Below are 23291 nucleotides of genomic sequence, written 5' to 3'. Positions count from 1 at the left end.
TAGAATCAGACTTTGAAATAATTGTGCTTGGGACTGTTTAAAGATGCAGGTGATGGTACAGTGTGTGTTAATTAAAAAAATAAATCCTCAGGGTGGAGCACAAGAGTGTAATATTGTGTAATATAATGAATAAATAAACTTTACCTCACAGCTCAGCTGCAGCAGCAGAGAAAACCCCAGCAGCTAAACTTTAACACTTAAACCTAAGTATTACTGACTAACACATCCATTTCTACAGTATTCATTTACACTTATAATACACCAGCACTGCTCATAATTTATCTTATCACTGCTCAATATTTATCATGTTACATTAAGTTAATATTATAAAACTAGCTGTAAATTTAGCTGAAAGGGTAGTTTAACACTTAAGTTAGCATTTCAGCTTTCAGCAAGGTGTCTTATTTTCTCAGAAATGTTAATATTTTAATAATAAAATGGACGTAATATAGATATGAAGTGTATAGCCAAGTCCGTCTCTGTAATCCTTAGCTAGGTAATGCTAACAGGCCAGTTAGTCCCAGACACTAAAACCTTAATATAGTCACAATATGTTTTTTACACTTTTATTTTGACAGTTGGTTGTCGGATGTAGCTCCTGGGCGAGAGTAGAGTTCTGCGATGTGATTGGCTCCTCAGCGGAGATCCGGAGGAGACCTGCAGCTGGGGTTCTTTAGATTAGAAACACAGCAACAGACTGTTGGAGGTTAAGGTGGATTCAGGGCTGTTTATTGTATTGAATCAGATCAAGTAACAGAGTCATTGTGATGTATTGATTGGACATGTTCTAATAGTTTCAGCGCTTTGGACAGATGTTTGCTGTGGTTTAAAATGAAGACTGTATTCTCTGTAGGTGAATATGGAAGGGTGGTTAGAGTTTCCCCCGGTCTCCAGTAAAGTGGAGCAGCAGAAGATCCAGCTCTGATCAGCAGCTCCACACCTCTGTACTCAGACTGCTCTGCTGGAGGAACACCGTCAGCTCACCTGCTGCAGGTATGGAGATGTTCCACTCTTCACCTTCACACTGCTCTACATTTACTCTTAGACACACAGAAACACATTCAGAAGGAGCAGCATTTAACATCACACACAAGCAGCTTCATCCAGGAGCTGGAGGATCATCTTCTCCTAGTTATCTCTGATCAACACTTTCATTCTGCTTTATTTTAGATGAACAGGAGATTTAGGGGCTACTTACAAACCTTAATTCTCTTGTCTGGTGGGTTAAAGTGTTAAATTGTGCTGCTATTGTTTACAAACTTATTCATGCTAACTGTAGAGATGTTTACTTTGTGGTCACATGTTTTTTCACGCCTTTACATAAAGTATATGGTTATGATCCATTATAAAACGATGTGTAAAATAGATAATAAGATAATTCGCATGTAGATGTAGTAAGTGTAGACACATTCATATATGCAGATGTTTCACAGTGTGTAAATTAATGTGCAGTTATTGGTGAAACATAGCAGTTCATTTTAGAGCTAAATTTTTTTTTCTGAGAGCTGGTTAGTGTCAGTGGGGTTACTTGTCAGTGGTTGGTAGATGAGGTGGGGTGTTGTGAAGAGTGAGAATTATTCAGGAGTCTTATAGTTTAGTCCTGGAGATCCGATACTCTGCATGTATTTCCTACATAGAAAAGTAAAAACGTGTGTACTGTTGCCAAAAAATTCTACTGGAAAATCACACGAACACAATGTGGCAGGTGGATTGTCTAAATCCGCAGTTCAGAGGTGGTTTTCTTAAAGAGAATCAGGTCAAGATAAGTGAATGTCCTACTGGTGTATTGGTAGGCACACCAAGCTAAGTAGTATTCACAAAGTAAATATGAAGGTAATTTGTCATGGCACCCTCAAAGTCTACACCTTTTATTAGAAATTATGTTACGCCTTAAAGGGACATAAAGTGGTATTAATTCAAAATACCAGTGCACTAAGTTTTACCTGCAATGTTGCCTTAGTTAATTTTATCAGGATAATGGCACTGGAGCAGACACTTTTAAAGTGTGTTTTGTTAGGCTTTGAAAACATAAGTTTGTGAGCACACCTTTAGTTTTTCAACAGATTACTTTTATAACTGGATGAATGTTTTCATATAAAATTAATAAATACATAATGTATGCTGTTTGGCTAGCCCGTGAAAATTACCACTAATAATAATGTCATGCTTATTGATCTTTTTTTTGGTGATGTATTTCAGGATTGTAGCAGCTGAATGAATTCAGTGTACAGGAAAACCTTTTTTTATTTTAGAATTTAGTGAACCAACAAATTTAAATATATGTTGAGAACCCCTTACTAGAATTTGTAGGCATTTTAAATTAAACAAATGTTTTTTTCTTCTAGAAGTGTTCCTGTTCCAAGTTGTTTCCTGATCCAAGTGAAATGGATAAAGTTTGACTTCATAAATACAAGATTTTACAAAAAATGTATGCTGCTGAAGGAAAGGGAGAACATGGCATCCCAAGAAATCTCCAATACTCAACAAACACTCTCTCCTACACCTCACACGCAAATGCAGAAAAGTACAGACAAGAAGAAAACTCACCACTGTTCAGACTGTGGGAAGAGTTTTACTCATCAGATTAATCTTAAAACACACCAGCGCATTCACACTGGAGAAAAACCATATCACTGCTCAGATTGTGGAAAGAACTTTACTAAACAAGGTAATCTCCAAGAACACCAGCGCATTCACACTGGAGAGAAACCATATCACTGTTCAGAGTGTGGGAAGAGTTTTATTCGTCAGATTCATCTCCAGCAACACCAGCACATTCACACTGGAGAGAAACCATTTCACTGTTCAGACTGTGGGAAGAGCTTTACCAAACAGAGTAATCTCCAGCAGCACCAGCTCATTCACACTGGAGAGAAACAATATCATTGTTTAGACTGTGGGAATTATTTTTCTAGGTATAGTACTCTCCAAAATCACCGGCGCATTCACACTGGAGAGAAACCGTTTCACTGCTCGGACTGTGGGAAGAGTTTTAATCATCAGAGTAATCTCCAGCGACACCAGCTTGTTCACACTGGAGAGAAACCATATCTCTGCTCAGACTGTGGGAAGAGCTTTAGTCGTCATAGTCAATTTCAGCAACACCAGCGCATTCACACTGGAGAGAAACCGTATCACTGCTCAGAATGTGGGAAAAGTTTTACCCAACAGGGTGATCTGAAAACACATCGGCTCATTCACACTGGAGAGAAACCATATTACTGCTCAGAGTGTGCCACGAACTTCAGGCATGTACAATCACTTAAGACACACAATTGTATGAAAAGAAGTTTGGAGATGCATTAGTCCCATTGTAACAGTCAACTTACTGTTGTGCCTTTAAGAAATAGTTAATTTATCTGTAAGTTTACATGCATGGGGAAACAGTGGACTGTGGTAAGCAACCATCTTTTATTATTTTAGAAACACTACTTTGGAAAGGGTGTAACAGTAAATTCATGGTACATGGTGCAAAACACTAGGAGGGTGAAGACTTGCTCATGCCTCCTTCAACACATGTGAAGCCAGCCACCAACTCTTTTTGAGCTGCTGCTGATGCAGCATTACTGAGTAACATCACAGAGCACTCGGAGGAAAACAGAGCAACTCAGTTCCAATACATCGGCTCACAGACACAGCCTTGTTCTGATCGACATCACCCTTTGGAGTGATTTGGGGTGAGAGCGCCAACTATACACCCAGAGAGAGCAAGGCCGATTGTGCTCTCTCAGGGCTTCGGTAGCTGATGGCAAGCTACATGAACAGGATTCGAAAGGCAATCTCCTGATGCTATATGCTATACATATTTAAGTGCCTATGTTTACATGAGCTTTTGATTACTTTGTTTTATTTCTAAAGGGTGTTATTAAAGATATCCACACACTCACTCGTATTATTAATAAGTGTAAGTAGATAATATATTCATGAAGGACACAGAGATGAACAACACCATGATAAGAACTTGTTGCCCAGACTTGTTGAGTTGATCAGATATTCTGAGCTGGACAACAAACTGTTAACTGGACACTGCTGAAATAGTCATGTTGACACAATCTATCCAATTGTATTGGATCCTGATAAACATTTAATTTGCATAAAGGTATAACTGCTTGGGTGAAGTCTGTGTTATGGGAGGGGAGGAAACACCCAAAGATCTTCACCCCCTTCCCTTGTTTAATTTCTTTCTCTCCCGCTCTGGTTTATGAATGTGTCGACCTATCGCGATATAATTATACTATGTGTTGACTCGTTGATGTACTTTTACTCTTTTCTGATGTATTAATTTATTTAATTTTTATATATCTGTAATGCTGAATTTTTTTTCAAGTAAACTTCAATATATTTTAATGTCAAAACTATGATTTACAGTCATCTTTCTCGCATCCAAGTCATGCTGTGGTAAATTACCCAACAAAATAAGTACATAAATCGAACAAAAGGTAAACATATACATGGAAAAAAGTATATCTTTGAGATCCATTATAAAAACAATATGTAAAATAGATCATGTAATATTCAGCATGTAGATGTTCCACTGTGTGAATTAATGTGCAGTTATTAATAGAATATGGCAGGTAAGATGGTGGGGATCGAGGGCTGTTGGGGTGGGTAAAGTGTGAGAATCATTCATGAGTCTGATAGTTGAGTTGACAATCCCAATACTCTGTATACGTGTTTTTATAACCCAGAATATTGGGAACTTGTGTACTGTGGCCAGTAAACTGCAAAATCATATAATCTGACATTATTTTAATCCCGGCAGAGTAACTTGATCAGGAGAATATATGTACATTGACTTTCATTAAAAGGTTTTAAGGTTCCAGAGTTGACATGTGGACATGTGTTTGAATGTCAGTGATAATTTACATTGGTGGGGTTTAAAAGATTTTTAATCTGTAGTCAGTTATCACATACCTGTCAAGTCTCCCGTTTTGGCCGGGAAACTACTGTATTTTACTCCTCTTTCCCGCCGTCCTCCCGTATTAGTATTTTCCCGTAAATTTCCCTTATTATATTAAATTGTAAAAAAACTTTATTATTGAGGAGACAGGGCTCTGAACGCTCTGTGTCTCTTAACCAATCGTGGTGCCGGTTCAAGGAAAAAGTCCCGCCTTTCAGGAGAAACAGCCAATCAGCTTGCTGGTTTTGCGGAGCGCAAAGAAGGGTCAGTGTGGGGAAAGTCCAGTTCGCTGTGATTTCAGGCAGCTAGTTGGAGCAGCTGATGGTAAACATATCTGTATATTCAGCGATTTTTCTAAAAGAAAGGTAACGGTAGGTGGCTAATCATGTAAACTGTGATGAGATTTTTCTGATAGCTGATTAAAAATACTCGTCTGCGAATCAAAACACACAGATTAAACCTTTTAAAATAAAAAAAAATACAGATTGTGACTCAGTTTAACTAGAAATGTGGAGAGGACCAAAATTAACTGAACTGATCAGGGGTGGAGTGATCAAAAGAAAGAAGTATTAATTAAAGATTATTAATTGTGTAGGCCCCTTAGGACTAATTTTTACTGATGGAATATATCTGGTCCATGTCCTTTTAGTAAAAGCTCATGATACTATTTTTAGGTCACCAGCAGTCATTTTGCAGAATTTGTGCACCCTTTGTTCAATTTGAAATCCATTAAATAATTAAAAATATATATATCATATAAAAGAGTGCATTTATGCCAAAAAAGACATAAAATCTTATTTTTTTTTAAATATCTAGAAAAGGGTTTTTAATTTGGCCACAACATTTCAGTGTCAACAAAGGTAGACCTATCAGATTCTGATAATCTAATTGTAATGTGTAAGTGGTTCACAGGTGGTTATTTTAGATTTTTTTGTAAACCTGTCTTAAAATGTAAGGGATACTGAACCTTCGTTGGGCAGGTGGGACGGCTCAAAGCAGACAGAGGAAAATATCCCTTATTTTTAAATCTAAAACTTGACAGGTATGGTTATCACCTGCTGTTGTGACTCTCTGAGGCAGTTTCGCAAATGTTTGCGTAGATGCAGGAACATATAGAGCAGTTATGCAGGATTTAAAAAGAAGTTAAAGATAAAATGCTAGGAAAAAATGTGGACACCTAATATATGGCAACTGTAGAGCAAACAGTGAAATCAAAGCTAATTAATTCTCAAAAAGAGTTACCTAGCCAGTGAATCTAGGTACCTAGTCAGCAATAAATCCATGTTAACCTTCGACGGCCCAAACATTTCCAGAATTTTTCTTCTTTAATCAATAAAGTATCTTTCTATCTCTATCTTTTTATCTCACTCTACTGCTGTGTTTCTGCACTAGAGCCAATCACATCGCAGAACTCTATTCCCGCTCAGGAGCCAATGGAGTAACATCCGGCAACTAGCTGTAAAAATCCTGCAGGGCTGAGAGGCTAACCTTGTTTCACTGGTTGGTACCTTTAACTGTTCAAAAGCACAGCACACTTCCTTACAAGGTACAAGAAAATCTTATAAATGCACGTCAGTATTAAATATTTACCCAAACATATCTCTATCTATTTTACTAAATCTAAATCTGCTGTACTCAGAGATATTTTCCCTAGACATGATTAATATAAATATTTCTGTATTTATTTTATAGAGCATTAAACACACACACACAGACACACACACACTAGCTAGCTAATTTATTTTTGTCCATTAATATGACACCTTCAAAACTGTGTAGTGAAAAATTGTACATGCTGACTGTAGTTGCTTATCAAGTTATATATATTTTACCTGAAAAAAAAAATCTTCTTTCAGTTTAAAAAGGTTCCAGTGCCTGAGACGCGCTAGCCTGTTAGCATTAGCTAGCTAGCGAAGATTTACGGTAATGTATAGTCCACTGCATCATAATAATTATTTACCACAGAATGTGATACAGACGTTTCTGAAAAGACCATTCATTTCAGCCATAGACATACAGTATGCAGCATAGACACAGAACCCCAAATATGGGCATAAACAACATGGCAACAGAGGAGAGAAATGTTGATTTATTTATTTATTTATTTATTTATGTTTTTTTTTTTTTAATATCCATTATATATATTTAGTATGTATGTGCTTAATATTTAAAAATGTTGAAAACAATACATTAAATACAATTGTTGAAATAAAATAAATACATTAAATGAAATGTTAAAAAACGTGTTTTCATTTTAAAGTATATACTTATTTTACCATTTGTAATTCATAAAATGCGGTTATCTCTTTTAAAGTATTCTAATATTGGCTGTGCTAACAATACAGCACTTTAATTTTTGTTGTAATAAAACTTTTATTTACTTGTATTTTATAGGTGTTGTGATTAAATGTACTGTTTGCATACTATCAAATTTACTGCAACACCTTACTAGCTAATTGGTCGTTTCTGATCAGATCTCTCAGGATGCAAGTTTATACCAGGTGTGAACAGGTGTGAGTCTTATTTAGCTAATATTCTGCATCTGTTTATACAAATCAGAGACTCCTGTGTTGGTAGTGCCAGCTTTAATTTTCACTTGTTCCTGACTATAACTGATGACTGACATCCCAAAGCAAAATTATGTTATAACCTGAATGGTGAGAAAGCAGAAGAGAAACAGCGCCCCCTCCTGAAATACTAGTGTTTCTACATATTTTACAAGAAAGGTTTTAGTACAGTGTTTGGTGGGTTGCTGTTACTGTGGGCCTCAGAGCGCAGTAGTAGAGAGCAGAGTCTGATACTGCAGTAGAGGAGATGATCAGATTCACTCTTGATTCACTGAAATCCACTGTAGAACTGAATTGTGGAAATAAAGGGTTTGGGTCACTTTTAGCTCTTTCTTTTGGATATATCGTCAGTAAATATTCTGGTCTGGATCCAGGATACTGACGATACCAGAAGAGATAGTTTGCTTTATCATACTTGTAGGAGATAGTAACAGTCTCATCTTTAAAAGCGTGAAGCTGTGTTTCATTCACTGGATCTATTGACTGTGCAGAACAGTTCCCTGTGAAGAAATAAAAACAAATAAGAATAAATTTACATCAGCATTGTAGAAAAGATGAACTTCACTCCACCTAATTCATCACTGATACACTCAGACACATCACCACAAAACCAACACAGAAAAGCTGGATTCTAAAACACAGTAATATATTTCACACAGATAAAGATCTAGTTAATTCCACTTACCAAGTACGATGATAAACACAGTCAGAGAGCACAGGAACATCATGGTGACTCCAGTGTTCAGATAATGAGGAGAGATCTGGGAGCTACTTTTCAAGCATGTAAAGACTCCTCCTACATTAGTTATAAGAACAGAGGTATGAAGATCAGGAGAGAAGCAGAGTTCTTTACACCCAGTGCCTTTCAAAACTATTCAACCCCCTTAAAAGAGATTAGATTAGTCTAGATTACAAATATCACAGCTGTTCCAGTCAGTATTGTAATGTTTCAGTTCTGTTATACAGTATTGAAGATGTGTTTTGTTTATGTAGAGATTCAATATGTTACACACTGGGTTTGGGTCAGTTACAGGTTTTTAGAAGGTGCTGAATAGATTAAAAGGAGAAGCAGAATTCACACACTGTCTGAGAATTCAGTGAATAAACTGTGGTATCAGATTGTTTTATAGGTGTTTTCACTTCAGCTTTTCATTATAAATGCAGAACTAGACTCGATCCAGTAAATCCAGATGAATTCTGCCCTCTTCTGGTAGATTTACATCATGACATCTGTGTGTTATATGAGGATAAACTCTTCCTACAGACTGTATCGGTACTTAACACCTTGTCAACTAAAATAATTACTTAGTACTGTGGAATTTGTACCTCACACTTTTCTTGATAATACCTAGCAATTTAGGGATGTTAAAAATCGGTTACCAGTAACTGAAGACTGTGATTAACTATATATTATAGCATGTTGCATAACCTATTGTACCAGTCCCAGTTATGTGTGTTATACATATTTTTGTTTTATCTTGCTGTGTTGCTTCATATTGAATAGATCAGCAAATCAACTTCTGACACACTGAAAAGGTTTCCCAGTGCATTTCTTTAATTGTTTGTTTTAAAGTTTGATAAAAGTACAAGAATTCAACAAGCATATGACCTCAACACAATAATACAAATTACTATAATACATAGGGCTGGGGCGACGCGTCGACATAATCGACGTCATCGATTACGAAAATACATCGATTTGCATAACGTGCGTCGGCGCGTCGTAAATATGTTAATTAACACGGTAACATAGAAGCATAGAACTATTATTTAATTAAAATGATTTTTAAGAACAGCTAAACACAGTTCTGCAAGTCAAACGCGGAGGAGTTCACGTGCGAGAGAGAGAGAGAGAGAGAGAGAGAGAGAGAGAGAGAGAGAGAGAGAGACACAGAGAGAGAGAGAGACTCTCTGCTGAATCTGACTCCCGCTTCGCGGACAGAATCGGCACAACACCCCCGCTGTAGAACTGCGGTAGTGAAAACAGCTACAAAAAAACGCCAGCGGGCATCTAAAGTTTGGGAGCATTTCACGCAAAAGGGCAACAATGTGGTCCTCTGCCATATGTGCAAAAGGAGCACTTGAAGCGCAAACATCCAGGAGCACTATGTCAACAGGGTCACACAGTAAGTTACCGTTTACATCAGGGTCTCCACGGGTGTCCTTAAAAAGACTTAAGGCTGTCTACCAAAGGTTTTAAACCTGCCACAGGCAGAAATTATACATTTTTGGTTTATATTTGTGCATGGCATTTCACAGTTTCCAGAAACAGTAGCATTATTCATAAGTTCAGGTGTTTAGCTAAGCTAGCTGCCTTAAGTTATTTTAGCTAGCGCCGTCGGCGCTGCGGTGTTACACCGTTTTCTGTCACCGTCGGAATTTTGTGACCAGTGCTCACGGTTATGAGCGTTCATTGGCAAAACGGAAGCTTTCTATACCTACACCTTACCCTCAGCCCTAAACTGAACCGTTTTGGCCAGTCGGGGTAAACATTAGAAACGAACACGTTTCGAATCGGCCAGTGCGCCGGTCTGCTGAGAACTACTTGCCAGTGGTCACAAAATCTAGCGGTCACAGAAAACAACACACGGTTGTGGTGTATGGGAGCTTATCCATTTTTAGCGTTATAGATCTAAACAACGTGCTGTACATGTAAGTGATTATAAGTGTGGGGTTTGGTTTAGTAGGCTTGTGTTGCTGTTGTTGTTATTATATATAAATATAGTATTTTATCGTTTGCTTTAAAACGTAAAATAATAATTATTTAAATATGTTTCTCAATAAATAGATTAGTCGACTAATCGAAAAAAATAATCGTTAGAATAATCGTTTAAAAAATAATCGTTAGGGACAGCCCTAATAATACATGCTATTAACACTAAGCCCTGTGCAAACTAAATATACAGAAGAGACAGCATCCATGCAGAACAGAACAGTACAGAATCCATAGAAAACATAAAATAAGAAAGTATAGTTTTTTCTAATGAGCCAAAACATTTTTTTATTTTGAATGGACAAAAAAACATAGCTTTTAAGAATGCAGCAGTATTAGACTAACCTCTCAAATATTTTAACAATATCCAATGAATCAAGAACTTTTTTTTCTGTTTAAACAGAAAGAAATTAGAATAGCACTCATTAATAATTAATCACTTTTTGTCACCTTACAACCACAATTACATGTATTTTATTAAGATTTTAAGAGATAGACCAACACAAAGTAGCACATACATGTAAAGTGGAACAAAAATGCTACATGGGTTTAATTTTTTTTTTATCAATAAAAACCTGAAAATTTGATGTACAAAAGTGTTTAGACCTCCTATATCGACAACTTCCCAGGCTTAAGTCTTTTGTAGCCTCCAACAGCTTTTCTACCAAGATGTCCTTGTATTTAGCTCCATCCATCTTCCAATCAACTCTGACCAGCTTCTCTGTCCCTGCTCAAAAAAAAGCTTCTCCACAGCATGATGCTGCCACCACCATGTTTCACAGTGGGGACGGTGTGTTCAGGGAGCAGTGTTCCTTTTCTGCCACACATAGAGCTTTAAATTTGGCCCAAAATGTTCAACTTTGATCTCAGCAGACCACAGCACCTTTTTTAACAGATTTAGTCTAGATTTGTGGAGTGCACAGCTTTACACATGTCCTGTGGACAGATTCTCCACCTGAGCTGTTTTTTTTTATTGCAGCTCCTCTAGATTGACCATGGGCCTCTTGGCAGCTTCTCTGAACAGTGCTCCTAAGGATGCTCAAAGCTTGGGATATGTTTTTAGAACCTAACCCTGCTTTAAATCTCTCCACAGCTTTATCTCTGACCTGTCTGGTGAGTTCCTTAGTGTTTATGATACTGTTTGTTTACCAGTGTTTCTTCCCAAGCCACTGAGGCCTTCACAGAACAGCTGTATTCATACTGACACTAAATTACACACAGCTGCACTCTATTAACTAATTAAGGGACTTCTGAAGGCAATTGATTGCATTGGATTTTATTTAGGGATTTCAGAGTAAAAGGCGCTGAATACTTTGGCACGTCACACGTTCCAGATTTTTACTTGAAAACAATTTTGAAATCCATGTACGTGCAGCACTTGGTAAGATTTCCTTGATTTTTGATCTTTTTAAAGAAGTGAAATTACAGCTTGAAACTCACTTCAGCGCTGCATTAAGGTGTAATAGGAGGAATGGCGGTGCTCTCGTGTCTGTGACGGAGTTCCTCTGAGCTCAAACCAGACTCTGTAAGTTTTCCGAGGCGTCCGCGACCAACGCTCGCGAGAACTGCGACCTGCTTTCCGACCTTTATTTCTAACAGTTCTACAAGGACTACTGGTTTATTCTTTACAAACTAACATACAGACACTCTGACAGAAGCTGGAAAGAGACCGAATATGTCTGTGAAAGCCAGAAAAGAGAAAGAGAAACTAAAATCGGCCTGAAACATTTATTACACTCTACAACTGTAGGGGGAGCCCACGAGCATAAAATCTCAATCCTACCTAGGTGGAGCTTTAAATCACAATAAAGTACATTTAAGTTGTAAGGTGACAAAATGTTTAAGGGGTTTAAATACTGTTGCAAGCCTCTGTATATATTTTATAAATCAGCTAGTACATTAAACCTAAATGAAAACATACATGCTGTGCTTGTCAAGGTGAAAGATTATTCTAGTTCTTGCCTGGATGACCTGCTTTTAACCAACAACTTTGTGCATCAAACAGCAGCTCAGAAGCTCTAAAATCAGCTACTGATTCTAAACCTTGTGTCAATGCTCATCTTCTAAAACTGTCCTTCAGTCAAAAACAGTCATTCAGTAGGGGTGAGGATTCTCACATCCAAGTTTTATCTAAGTCACACTGTGGTAAATTACTGTACAGTTCCCTTGAGATTTAAGATGGATTTAACAGGTACTATAATTTTCAACATAAGAGATGACGAAAATGTTGTCATGATATATATAGGAAGTCAACAACTGTGTATTGTAGATTTCTTTATTGCATTTACCATATCTTATTAATGAAGCTCTACTCTATTTGACAGTCTGCAGCACATCTACTTTGGCTTGAAATTATGTATTTAATGTATGAGCTGAAAGCTAAACTTAACACTCATTTGTACATGTAGCTATATTTTAATTTACGAATATGCTTTAAAAACTATTTAAAACAACAGTTTTCCTTCTATTCACATTACCAACAGATCTGGGTCAGGATCTGGAATGGTTTTAGATGCATCACTGCACATTTTCCTGACTCCTAAAGCATGTGTGATTCTTGAATGATTTTAAATACTGGAAGCTCACTGCACAGCCTGAGCAGTAATATGGTTTATCTCCAGTGTGAATGCGCTGGTGTATTCTGAGATAATTCTGATTATCAAAACTCTTCCCACAGTCTGAACAATGATGTGGTTTTACTCCAGTGTGTTTGCTCTGGTGTGTTCGGAGATGACTTAGATGATTAAAACTCTTCCCACAGTCTGAGCAGTGAAATGGTTTCTCTCCAGTGTGAATGCGCTGATGTATTTTGAGGTTACCCTGTGTAGTAAAACTCTTCCCACAGTCAGAACACTGGTAAGGTTTCTCTCCAGTGTGAATGCGCTGGTGTGTTTTGAGATGACTCTGTTTAGTAAAGTTCTTCCCACAGTCTGAGCAGTGATATGGTTTCTCTCCAGTGTGAATGCGCTGGTGTGTTCTGAGATTACTCGGTTTAGTGAAACTCTGTCCACAGTCTAAACAGTTGTAAGTTTTATTCTTGGCTGTCCTTTTCCGCATTTGACTGGGAGGTGTAGGAGAGGGTGGTTGTTGAGTATTGGAGATTTCTATGGATGTCATGTTCTCCCCTTCGTTCAGCTGTTTAAAATCTTGGTGAATCTTCTGATTGTATATGTGAAGCTAAACTTCATCCAGGTAGGAATCCTGACACTGGGATCATGAGAAGACTTGGGCATAGCTTTCAGTTCTGAAAGAAACACACAAAAAATGGAAACATGAGTTAAATTCAATATACCAGAAAATTCTTGTTAGCGGTGGAAAATGTAAATGATTGAGTTAGGGAACTCAGATGGGGGATTAAGGTTTGATTTAGACATTCAATGTTTACTTTAACAGGAATGAAATTTGTAGGTTTGTAACTAAATTCTAAAATAGATAGTTCCTGTTCAATTTTCTTATTCAGCTGCTACAATTATGACCATATACCATATTTGGCGTCTTGTCCATTAATACCTTAAATTACAGAAGCATAAATAGTACAAATTCCTTCAACCTGTGTATATAATAGAGGTGTGGCTCAAGTCACATGACTTTGAGTCAAGACAAAAATTAATAACTTCTAAATTCACTCAACAAAAAACAAGATTTACCTTTACTGACTTCAAATCGGTCTTAGGATTTAAAACTCATTAAGACTTGTCAACCATATATATATATATATTTTACATAGTATTATTATTATTATAATTATTATTATGTTTCCTAATAAAACCCACAACTTTGTATAGAACTGAATGAGCCAGAATATTCTCATATAAAATAATGTAATTATTTCATTTCATTCATCACATTAATTTCAAGTCAGAGGTAATATATGATACATATTTATGGTAATGTTTTGGTTGTAATTTATGAAATAATGAAAAAAACTCATATGGCAAACATGAAACATTAAAAAAAAAATATAAGTCAATTTAATGTACAAATAATCAGCTTTACTGGTGTGGAGTCCATAAAAATTATGGCCCATGAAAAAAATAAAAGATTTTCATATTAAAGTACAGTTTTAAAATAGTTAACATAAAAAATTAATTATGAAGACTAAACAACTCTTTCCTATGTATAACAGCTATAACCCAGTAAGTTATATACAGTAGACAGGACTGCTAAAACTCACATTAACAGTCCAGAAAAATTACTTTGGACAATAAATTAGAAGCTTCAACTAGAGTACCCAGATGTCCTATTTAGAGCAGACATATCTCATGGTCTATTTTACACAGAGTAAAATGGATCATAAAAGTATACTTTATGTACACAAACAGACTCAAAAAGATCATTAAGGAGATATCTCTACAGTTAGAATGAAAGAGTTTATAAACAATAACAGACAAGAGAATTATTATTCCACCAATAAATCCCCGCAGGGTTTGTAAGTAGCCCCTAAATCTCCTGTCCACCTTATAAAAAGCAGAATGAAAGTTTTGATCAGAGATAACTAGGAGAAGATGATCCTCCAGCTCCTGGATGAAGCTGCTTGTGTGTGATGTTAAATGCTGCTCCTTCTGAATGTGTTTCTGTGTGTCTAAGAGTAAATGTAGAGCAGTGTGAAGGTGAAGAGTGGAACATCTCCATACCTGCAGCAGGTGAGCTGATGGTGTTCCTCCAGCAGAGCAGTCTGAGTACAGAGGTGTGGAGCTGCTGATCAGAGCTGGATCTTCTGCTGCTCCACTTTACTGGAGACCGGGGGAAACTCTAACCACCCTTACATATTCACCTACAGAGAATCCAGTCTTCATTTTAAACCACAGCAAACATCTGTCCAAAGCGCTGAAACTATTAGAACATGTCCAATCAATACATCACAATGACTCTGTTACTTGATCTGATTCAATACAATAAACAGCCCTGAATCCACCTTAACCTCCAACAGTCTGATGCTGTGTTTATACACTAAAGCCCCCGGCTGCATACACCGGGACCTCCGCTGAGGAGCCAATCACATTACTCCCGCCCAGGAGCCATTGGCGTTACATCCGGCAACCAGCTGTCAAAATAAAAGTAAAAAAAAAAAAAAAAAAAGAAATCGCACCGTGCATTTAAACAGTGTTGATCTCCAACGCCTGAATGTATTAATTAATAAATTAATAAATATATATTATTGAGGACCATTGGTTAAACTAGAGAAAAAAACATACTAAAGAACAGGGGAAGTTTAGGCACATGTTGCAATTGTAGTAATTGTAATTGATTAATTGTAATCACATATTTTTCAAAACCCTTTTAGTAAACAAATATAGCAGTTAACTATTTTAGGTATTTGGTCACTACACAAGTATTTTACATAAGAATTGTAACTTAAACATTACTCAACTAATGTTGTATTTTATCTTACCTCACAGCATTTTCCCCCCATTTTTAAGTTACTGCTAGTCAGCTGACCAAAATTTATTATGAACTTTACAAGGTTTAACTGTTGGGCCGCATTTTTTACAAGGTCCAACAAAATCTTATAAATGCCTGTCAGTATAAAACATTTAACCAAACATATCTTTATCTGTTTTTTTTAAATATCTGCTTTTACCTAGATACACTTTTGTCTGGAAATCTAAGCTTACTGTAAATAAACGGAAGCACTTTACTCACCTAAATAAACAGTTTTAAGGAGAGAAATCTGTGTAGATTAACATCAAGTACGTATTTGACTTAAAATAAATTTTAGTCTTGTTTTTACAGTTTAATTACAGTTTTGTTTTCTTAGCATAGCTTTAGCATATCTGAATTAGAAGGAAAACATGGTGGCACCCCTGTTCCTTACTAGTGTCGCATAATGTATTTTATAATCTGGTAAGCCTTTTGTATGAAAACAAAACAAAAAATAGCTGTTTATTGATAGTGCGCCTTAAAATCCTATGTGCCATTTAATGCAAAGAAAAATGGTAACAGAAGAATACCTTGAATAGACCACTGCAGGCCTGAAGTCATTTCCTAGTCGGCGCCATGTTGTTTATGCCTATATTTAAGGAGTCTAAGCTGGGTGTCTATGGCAAAATGAATGTGCATTTTTTACCACAATTTGTGGTAAATATGTTTTATTCTGTGTATATTTTTCACATGAACATCACTGGTTCTCTAAATGACAAGAAAGTTTTAAAAGTGGTAATAAGAAAAATGCTAGCTTTAAGCTAATGCTACAGCGCACTTAACTGACAGCAGAGGACGGGAGCTAGCTGGCGGATATATAGATTTAGATTATTCTTCTTCTTTGCAGAAGATCATTAGAGGACCAACACCACTCAACATCACGTTTAGACTGGTGATGTTGAGTGGTGTTGCCTCTGTTAGAGCTTTAAAAGACAGATAATAAGAGAAAGTGAGTATTAGATGTTCAGTTCTTAATGCTGGTTTTGGTTTCCCCACACCTGATCCAACAAATCAAATAACAACTAACTGCTCTCTCTGAGGGGAGCTGGGTGTAATACAGCAGGAAAACAGTAAAACTAGCAGCACAGAGCTAACCTAGCTAACTGAAGAACCAATAAGAGTCTAAAACACTTAACACTTGTAAAAAGGCTTAACGTGGGTTTTCTTCCCACTGAAACCTATTATAAGGAAAAATCTTAACATGGCTTAATGTAATAAAACAACGAGCCAGAATCATCAAACTTCTCTTATTCCTTTTACTGCATGATAAACTTAATCCAAATCTTCACAAGATAAACAGACCACTATAACACACTTTACCAACCTGCTGTAGATTCAGAGCGACTGGGAATTAAACAGGCTGTTTAAGTATCTCCAGCACAGCAAATTATGTATTTTGAGTTTGATGGTGTAACTGGTCTGTCAGAATAACCAGAGCGGTTGACTAGAGATTAGATTAGAGCTCTTACCGATAGAGTAATATGTAGAACAGCATAGAATCTGCTACTCTAAATAAACATGCTAATAACACAGCAGCTACACTGGTAAAGTGTGCCACAGTGTTTAAACCTGGTTCTGGAGTAACGGTGATTTCATGCTGTAACACACCCAGCTCTCCTCAGCGAGGGCAGTTAGATCATTAGTTGGATTATCTAGGCTGTAATATACTGTAAAAATATGACCGGAGTTTGCTGGTGTTGCGCCAAATCGAGTCCTCTCACTTTGCATTTTCTTATTGTTACTATTAAACGTCTTGCAATTCAGAAGATACAGTGATGTTTAGGTGAAAATGTAAACAGAATAATATGTACAGTACAAGGTTCTGAACATATTTTATTTATCACAGAATTGTTTTGAAAAGCCCATTCATTTTGAGCACTGGCCTGGGAGACCACAGATTACTGGCTCAAACCCAACTCAGGCCTACTACACCAAAAGTGAATATCACCACAAAAAATCCCATAAAATCAGTTATATTTCCACATATACCTGCCAGAAATCATTTGTTTGTTTATAAATATATATATTTGGCTATTTTTCCAAACAGCCACTCTTAATTTTCAACACAGTATATTTTTGTTCAATTCTTTGAATTAAACCCAAAATCTACTCTTTAATTGCATCTCAAGTTGTTTTATTTCAAATCCATTGTGGTGACATGCTGAGCCCAAATCATTGAAGATCATGGCCCTGTCCAAATATATCTGGGCCAGCTTAAATATATTAAAGCAACTCTGCACCCCATCCTCAATACTTTACACTCAGTAATGAGAGATGTATCTGCACTGCACCATCTGTTGCACTGCATCAACTGTACCTATCCCAGTCATATTTGTTATATATATACTGGTTTGTCCTTGCTCTGTTTTTACATAAATTTATTGTCCAAATGTTATAACCTGCACTTTTAGTTTAGTTTAGCACTCTGTTCCTCCACTCTGTGCTTATGCATCTCGCATAAATTAGCAGATAGACAACTCCTCCAATCACCACACTGAAGAAGGTACCCAGATCATCTTTTTTAATGGTTTCTTTGAAGTTGGATAAAACTACAAAAATAATACAAGGATATGAACAACATATTATTACAAATTATTATAAAACATGCTATTAACACTAAGCCCTATGTACACTAAAACATACACAACAGATGGAAGCAGAATTAATTCATAGAAAACTGTTAAATATACATGGATGGCATTAAGGTCAATCAATGGGGCTTCGTCCTGAGGTGTGTGTTGTGAGAAGTGTCATGTAAGAAGTGTCTTTAATTGGACCGCCATGGCCAAGCAACAGTCCTCTGCGCTGATTGGAGCCATGTGCATGGGCTAAAAGCTGGACATAAAACGTAGTACTTACAACTATATTTTGTTTAATGACTATTCTTCAGAAACTGTTCAAAGCCAGGATTGGGACATGGAAAGGTTTAAGGTATGTCACTGCCCACTTTCAAGACTACTCTTTATGCACTTGTGTTTCTTGAGTGTTTGTAAATACCTGAAGCACACTGCACAGTCTGAGCAGTAATAGGGTTTCTCTCCTGTGTGAATGCGCTGGTGTCTTGTAAGCATAATCTGTTGAGTAAAACTTTTCCCACAGTCTGAGCAGTGATACGGTTTCTCTCCAGTGTGAATGCGCTGGTGTCGCTGGAGACTACTCTGTAAATTAAAACTCCTCCCACAGTCTGAGCAGTGATAGGGTTTCTCTCCAGTGTGAATGCGCTGGTGTTTTCTAAAATTACTTTGTTCATTAAAACTCTTTCCACAGTCTGAGCAATGAAACGGTTTCTCTCCGGTGTGAATGCGCCAGTGTTGCTGGAGGTGACACTGTTGAGTAAAGCTCTTCCCACATTCTGAGCAGACGTGAGTTTTCTTCTTGTATGTACTTTCCTGCATTTGCTTGTGAGGTGTAGGAGAGGAAATTTGCTGTGTATTGGAGATTTCTTTGGATGCCATGTTGAGATCTTCTGACTGTACTTGTGCAGCTTAACTTCCTCCAGTTAGAAATGTTGACACTGTTGTCAGGATAAGACTTGGAACAGCATAGCATTGAGTCCTGAAAGAAACACAGAAAAAGAACATCCAATTTTAATTGCAAATATCAGAGAGAAACAGCTGAATTGGGAACTTATTATCAGGGGATAAAGATGTGATTCAGACAGTCAACATATGTCTTAACAAATAAACAATGTTGTAGGTTTGTTATTACTAAATTCCTAGATGAAAAGAGGGGTCCTTTGCACTCACATCATTCAGCTGCTACAGTCATTACATGAGTTACATTATGTAAAATTAAATTAAATTATATTTCCCTCCGAACTGTCACACCGGACTGTAATGGTAAAACAGATTAGGTTAGGTTAACAGAAGTGAGTTGTTTATTGCGTAGACCGATTTGGATATATGATGATATAGCATGTGAAAGGCCCTCTACTGACGCATCATAGAGATTAACAGCCGGCTCTGTGTTCTTGGTACATACAGTGGCTTGCAAAAGTATTCATACCCCTTGAACTTTTCCACATTTTGCCACCTTACAACCACGAACTTAAATGTATTTTATTGAGATTTTAAGTGATAGACCAATACAAGTATTGCATAAGTGTGAAGTGAAAACTAAGGTATTCAGCCCCTTTTACTCTAAAACACCTAAATAAAATCCAGTGCAATCAACTGCCTTCAGAAGTCCAGCTCAGCTGTATCTAATTTAGTCTCAGTATAAATACACCTGTTCTGTGAAGGACTCAGTGGTTTGTTAGAGCTGTTGAGAAGTTTAAAGAAGGGTTAGTTTATAAAATATACCCCAAGCTTTGAGCACTGTACAATCCATCAACCAAAAACATAAAAAGTATTCTACACCTGCAAACCTACCAAGTCATAGCGATTCCCCCAAACTGACAGATCAAGCAAGGAGAGCACAGGTCAGAGAAGCAGCCAAGAGGCACATGGTCACTCTGGAGGAGCTGCAGAAATCCACAACTCAGGTGGGAGAATCTGTATACAGGACAACTATAGTGAGTCATGGTCAAAGTTAATGGGAAGATGGACAGAGCTTAATACAGGGCAACCCTGCTGTGGGGAGGGAGCCCTGAACCCCATTGAAAACCTATAAAAGGAAGATAGATAATCGCAAGCCATCAAACAAAGCTGAACTGCTTGAATGTTTGCGCCAGTGAAATAAGGTCACCCAAAAGCAGTTGAAAGGCTGTTGGAGAACATGCCAAGACACATCAAAGCTGGGATTTAAAATCTGGGTTATTCAACCAATTATTGATTCTAAACTCTTCCTTAGATAAAACGTTCGTATTGTTGTTTTTTATATGAACTTGTTTTCTAATGCATTATTTGAGGTTTTAAAGATCTACATCATTTTTGTTTATTTCTCATTTTCTGCACAAAAATGCTTTAAATTATAATATTTTTATTTGGAATCAGCGATTTAGAAAAATAAACAAAAATTTTAATTTTACTCAAACATATACTTATAAATAGTTAAATCAGAGAAAGTCATTATTTTAAAGTGGTTTCTTAACTTTTTCCAGAGCTGTATAAATGTTTCTACACTCATGCTGAATATCACATGATCTATTTTACACATAGTTTTAATAAAGGATCATAAAGATATCCTTTATGTACACACAAACGAGAAACACGTGACCATACAGGAGATATCTCTACAGTTCGCATGAAGGAGTTTATAAACAACAGCAGCACAATTTAACACTTTAACCCACCAGACAAGAGAATTATTCCCTCAATAAATCACCTCACAGGGTTTGTAAGAAGCCCCTAAATCTCCTGTTCATCTTAAATAAAGCAGAATAAAAGTGTTGATCATAGATAGCTAGGAGAAGATGATCCTCCAGCTCCTGGATGAAGCTGCTTGTGTGTGATGTTAAATGCTGCTCCTTCTGAATGTGTTTCTGTGTGTCTAAGAGTAAATGTAGAGCAGTGTGAAGGTGAAGAGTGGAACATCTCCATACCTGCAGCAGGTGAGCTGATGGTGTTCCTCCAGCAGAGCAGTCTGAGTACAGAGGTGTGGAGCTGCTGATCAGAGCTGGATCTTCTGCTGCTCCACTTTACTGGAGACCGGGGGAAACTCTAACCACCCTTCCATATTCACCTACAGAGAATACAGTCTTCATTTTAAACCACAGCCAACATACAATAAACAGCCCTGAATCCACCGTAACCTCCAACAGTCTGCTGCTGTGTTTCTGTGATACAGACCACTGGAGCAGAACTCTAGTCCGCGTTACATCCAACAACCAGATGTCAAAATAAAAGTCCTGCAGCGCTGTGAGGAGCGCGCGCGCGCACACAAACACACACACACACACGCGCAAGTTTTGTGGCTAACTAGCAGCCACCAGAATGCTAACCTAGCTAGCTTCAAAACTGTGCTAAGAAAATAATGTACGCTAACTTAAGTGCTGAACTAGCTTTTCAGCTTAATTTACAGCTAGTTTTATAATATTAACTTAATGTTATATTTATGATAAATTATGAGCAGTGCTGGTCTATTATAAGAGTAAATAAATAGTTTAGAAAAGGCTATGTTACGGAGGCGTATTGCTGCCACTTATGAGAAAAAAATAAATCTTCAACATGTCGTTATAACGTTTACGAGTTATTATGTCGTTAAAACGACATACTATGTCGTAATTATGAAATAAACATCTCGCAATTATGAGAAAGTATTTCGTTTTTATTAGTTATTATGTCATTAAAACGACATACTATGTCGTAAATATGAAATAAACATCTCGTAATTATGAGAAAGTATCTCGTTTTTATGAGTTATTATGTCGTTAAAACGACATAGTATGTCGTAATTATGAGAAAGTTTCTCGTTTTTATGAGTTATTATGTCATTAAAACAACTTACTATTTCGTAATTATGAAATAAACATCTCGTAATTATGAGAAACTATCTCGTTTTTATGAGTTAGTATGTCATTAAAACGACATACTATGTCCTAATTATGAAATCAATATCTTGTAATTATAAGAAGGTTTATGTGTGTGTACCACCGCACTACAGCGTTTCTCCGACTAAATGTCGCGGTTAACTGAATTAATACAATTATACTTTGCACTTGGCTTAAATCACAAGGAAATCTTATTGTCACTGAGCGGCATTGATGGCATTTCCTTAAGCATTCGAACACTGCGAAGGATTCTGAAGTCTGTGCGTTTATACAGGCGTAAGAATAAATCAGACCTTTTAGACATTGCTCTTTTCCTAACCGAGCATCTTGAACGACACGGAAAGCTTCATGGATACAAACTACAGCATTTTAAATGTCTACAAGCTGGGTATGTTGTCTGGGTATGCAGTCAGACATTTATTAAAAGTTTTGGATCCAAGGGGAGTGGAGCTGAGACGCCGAAATCGCCTTCGTCGCAGGTTGTACAGGAATCCAGGTCCTAACTTTACTTGGCATGTGGACTCCTATGATAAACTGAAACCATACGGTATCTGCATCAACGGCGCTATCGATGGCTTTTCACGAATGGTCATTTGGCTCCATGCCTACAAAACTAACAGCAATCCGAAGGTAATTGCCAGTTACTTTATCAACGAAGTTGAACAGAAATTGGGAACCCCGACTAAAATTCGTACGGACTTAGGAACAGAGAACTGCACAATGGAACAAATGCAGAGGTTTCTTCGATATGAAGGTGAGGATCAACATGCAAGAGACTGTTACATTTATGGTTCCAGCAACCATAATCAGCGAATAGAAAGCTGGTGGGGATTCATGCGGAAACAGCACGCCCAAGACTGGATGAACCGTTTCCAGAAGCTGAAAGATTTGGACTGCTTTACTGGCGACTTCCTCGACAAACAGTTAATACTGTTTACTTGTCTTAATATCATCGAGGTGAGCATCTATTAAATGTTGTACTGTATGTGTATTTTTTAACTCATTTTTAAAAGCACACCTAAATGTTGTTTTTTTATGTAGGAAGAGCTGCAGCAACTAGTGCACCTATGGAATACCCACAATATTCGACCCAGCAGGAATGCAGTGGCACCACATGGACGTCCGTTTATAATGTACACTCTACCGCAACTTTTTGGGGCAAGAGATTACCTGAAACGTGTCTCCCAACAAGCTGTTGATGTTTGCAGAGAAGAATGCCAAGAGAGAGGTCCTTACCCATGTGATGAGACAGTCTTCGCG

General features: G+C 37.1%; 2 protein-coding genes, 1 non-coding gene and 1 gene segment (V, D, J or C); 1 reads left to right on the top strand and 3 right to left on the bottom strand.

The window, feature by feature from the left end:
* LOC125803869 (zinc finger protein 436-like) overlaps positions 1-14955 on the bottom strand; it is a 154955-nt gene extending 140000 nt beyond the window's left edge. Inside the window, exon 1 of the mRNA XM_049482451.1 lies at positions 14815-14955. The gene's annotated coding sequence lies outside the window, so the exon portion shown is untranslated. The remainder of the gene's footprint in view (positions 1-14814) is intronic.
* LOC103032403 (zinc finger protein 239-like) overlaps positions 1-21375 on the bottom strand; it is a 183023-nt gene extending 161648 nt beyond the window's left edge. The window contains exons 1-2 of one of the 2 annotated variants that reach the window (XR_007440229.1): positions 21084-21375; positions 18108-19156 (exon numbers count right to left, since the gene is read on the bottom strand). The gene's annotated coding sequence lies outside the window, so the exon portion shown is untranslated. Of the gene's footprint in view, positions 1-18107; positions 19157-21083 lie in introns of those variants that run through there. The other variant, XM_049482412.1, reaches the window with a different exon arrangement.
* LOC111188982 (uncharacterized) lies at positions 444-3886 on the top strand. The gene is made up of 2 exons (XR_007440237.1): positions 444-993; positions 2346-3886. It is a non-coding gene; the product is annotated as an uncharacterized LOC111188982 (transcript).
* Positions 7223-8227, bottom strand: LOC111188984 (T cell receptor beta variable 13-like). The segment is given in 2 exon segments: positions 7223-7967; positions 8153-8227. Coding segments are annotated over 2 exon segments (381 nt in total).
* Positions 21376-23291: the final 1916 nt, after the last annotated feature.

Source organism: Astyanax mexicanus, chromosome 8 (assembly GCF_023375975.1).
Source record: "Astyanax mexicanus isolate ESR-SI-001 chromosome 8, AstMex3_surface, whole genome shotgun sequence".
Classification (NCBI taxonomy): Eukaryota; Metazoa; Chordata; class Actinopteri; order Characiformes; family Acestrorhamphidae; genus Astyanax; species Astyanax mexicanus.
This window is presented reverse-complemented; position numbering and strand designations above follow the sequence as displayed.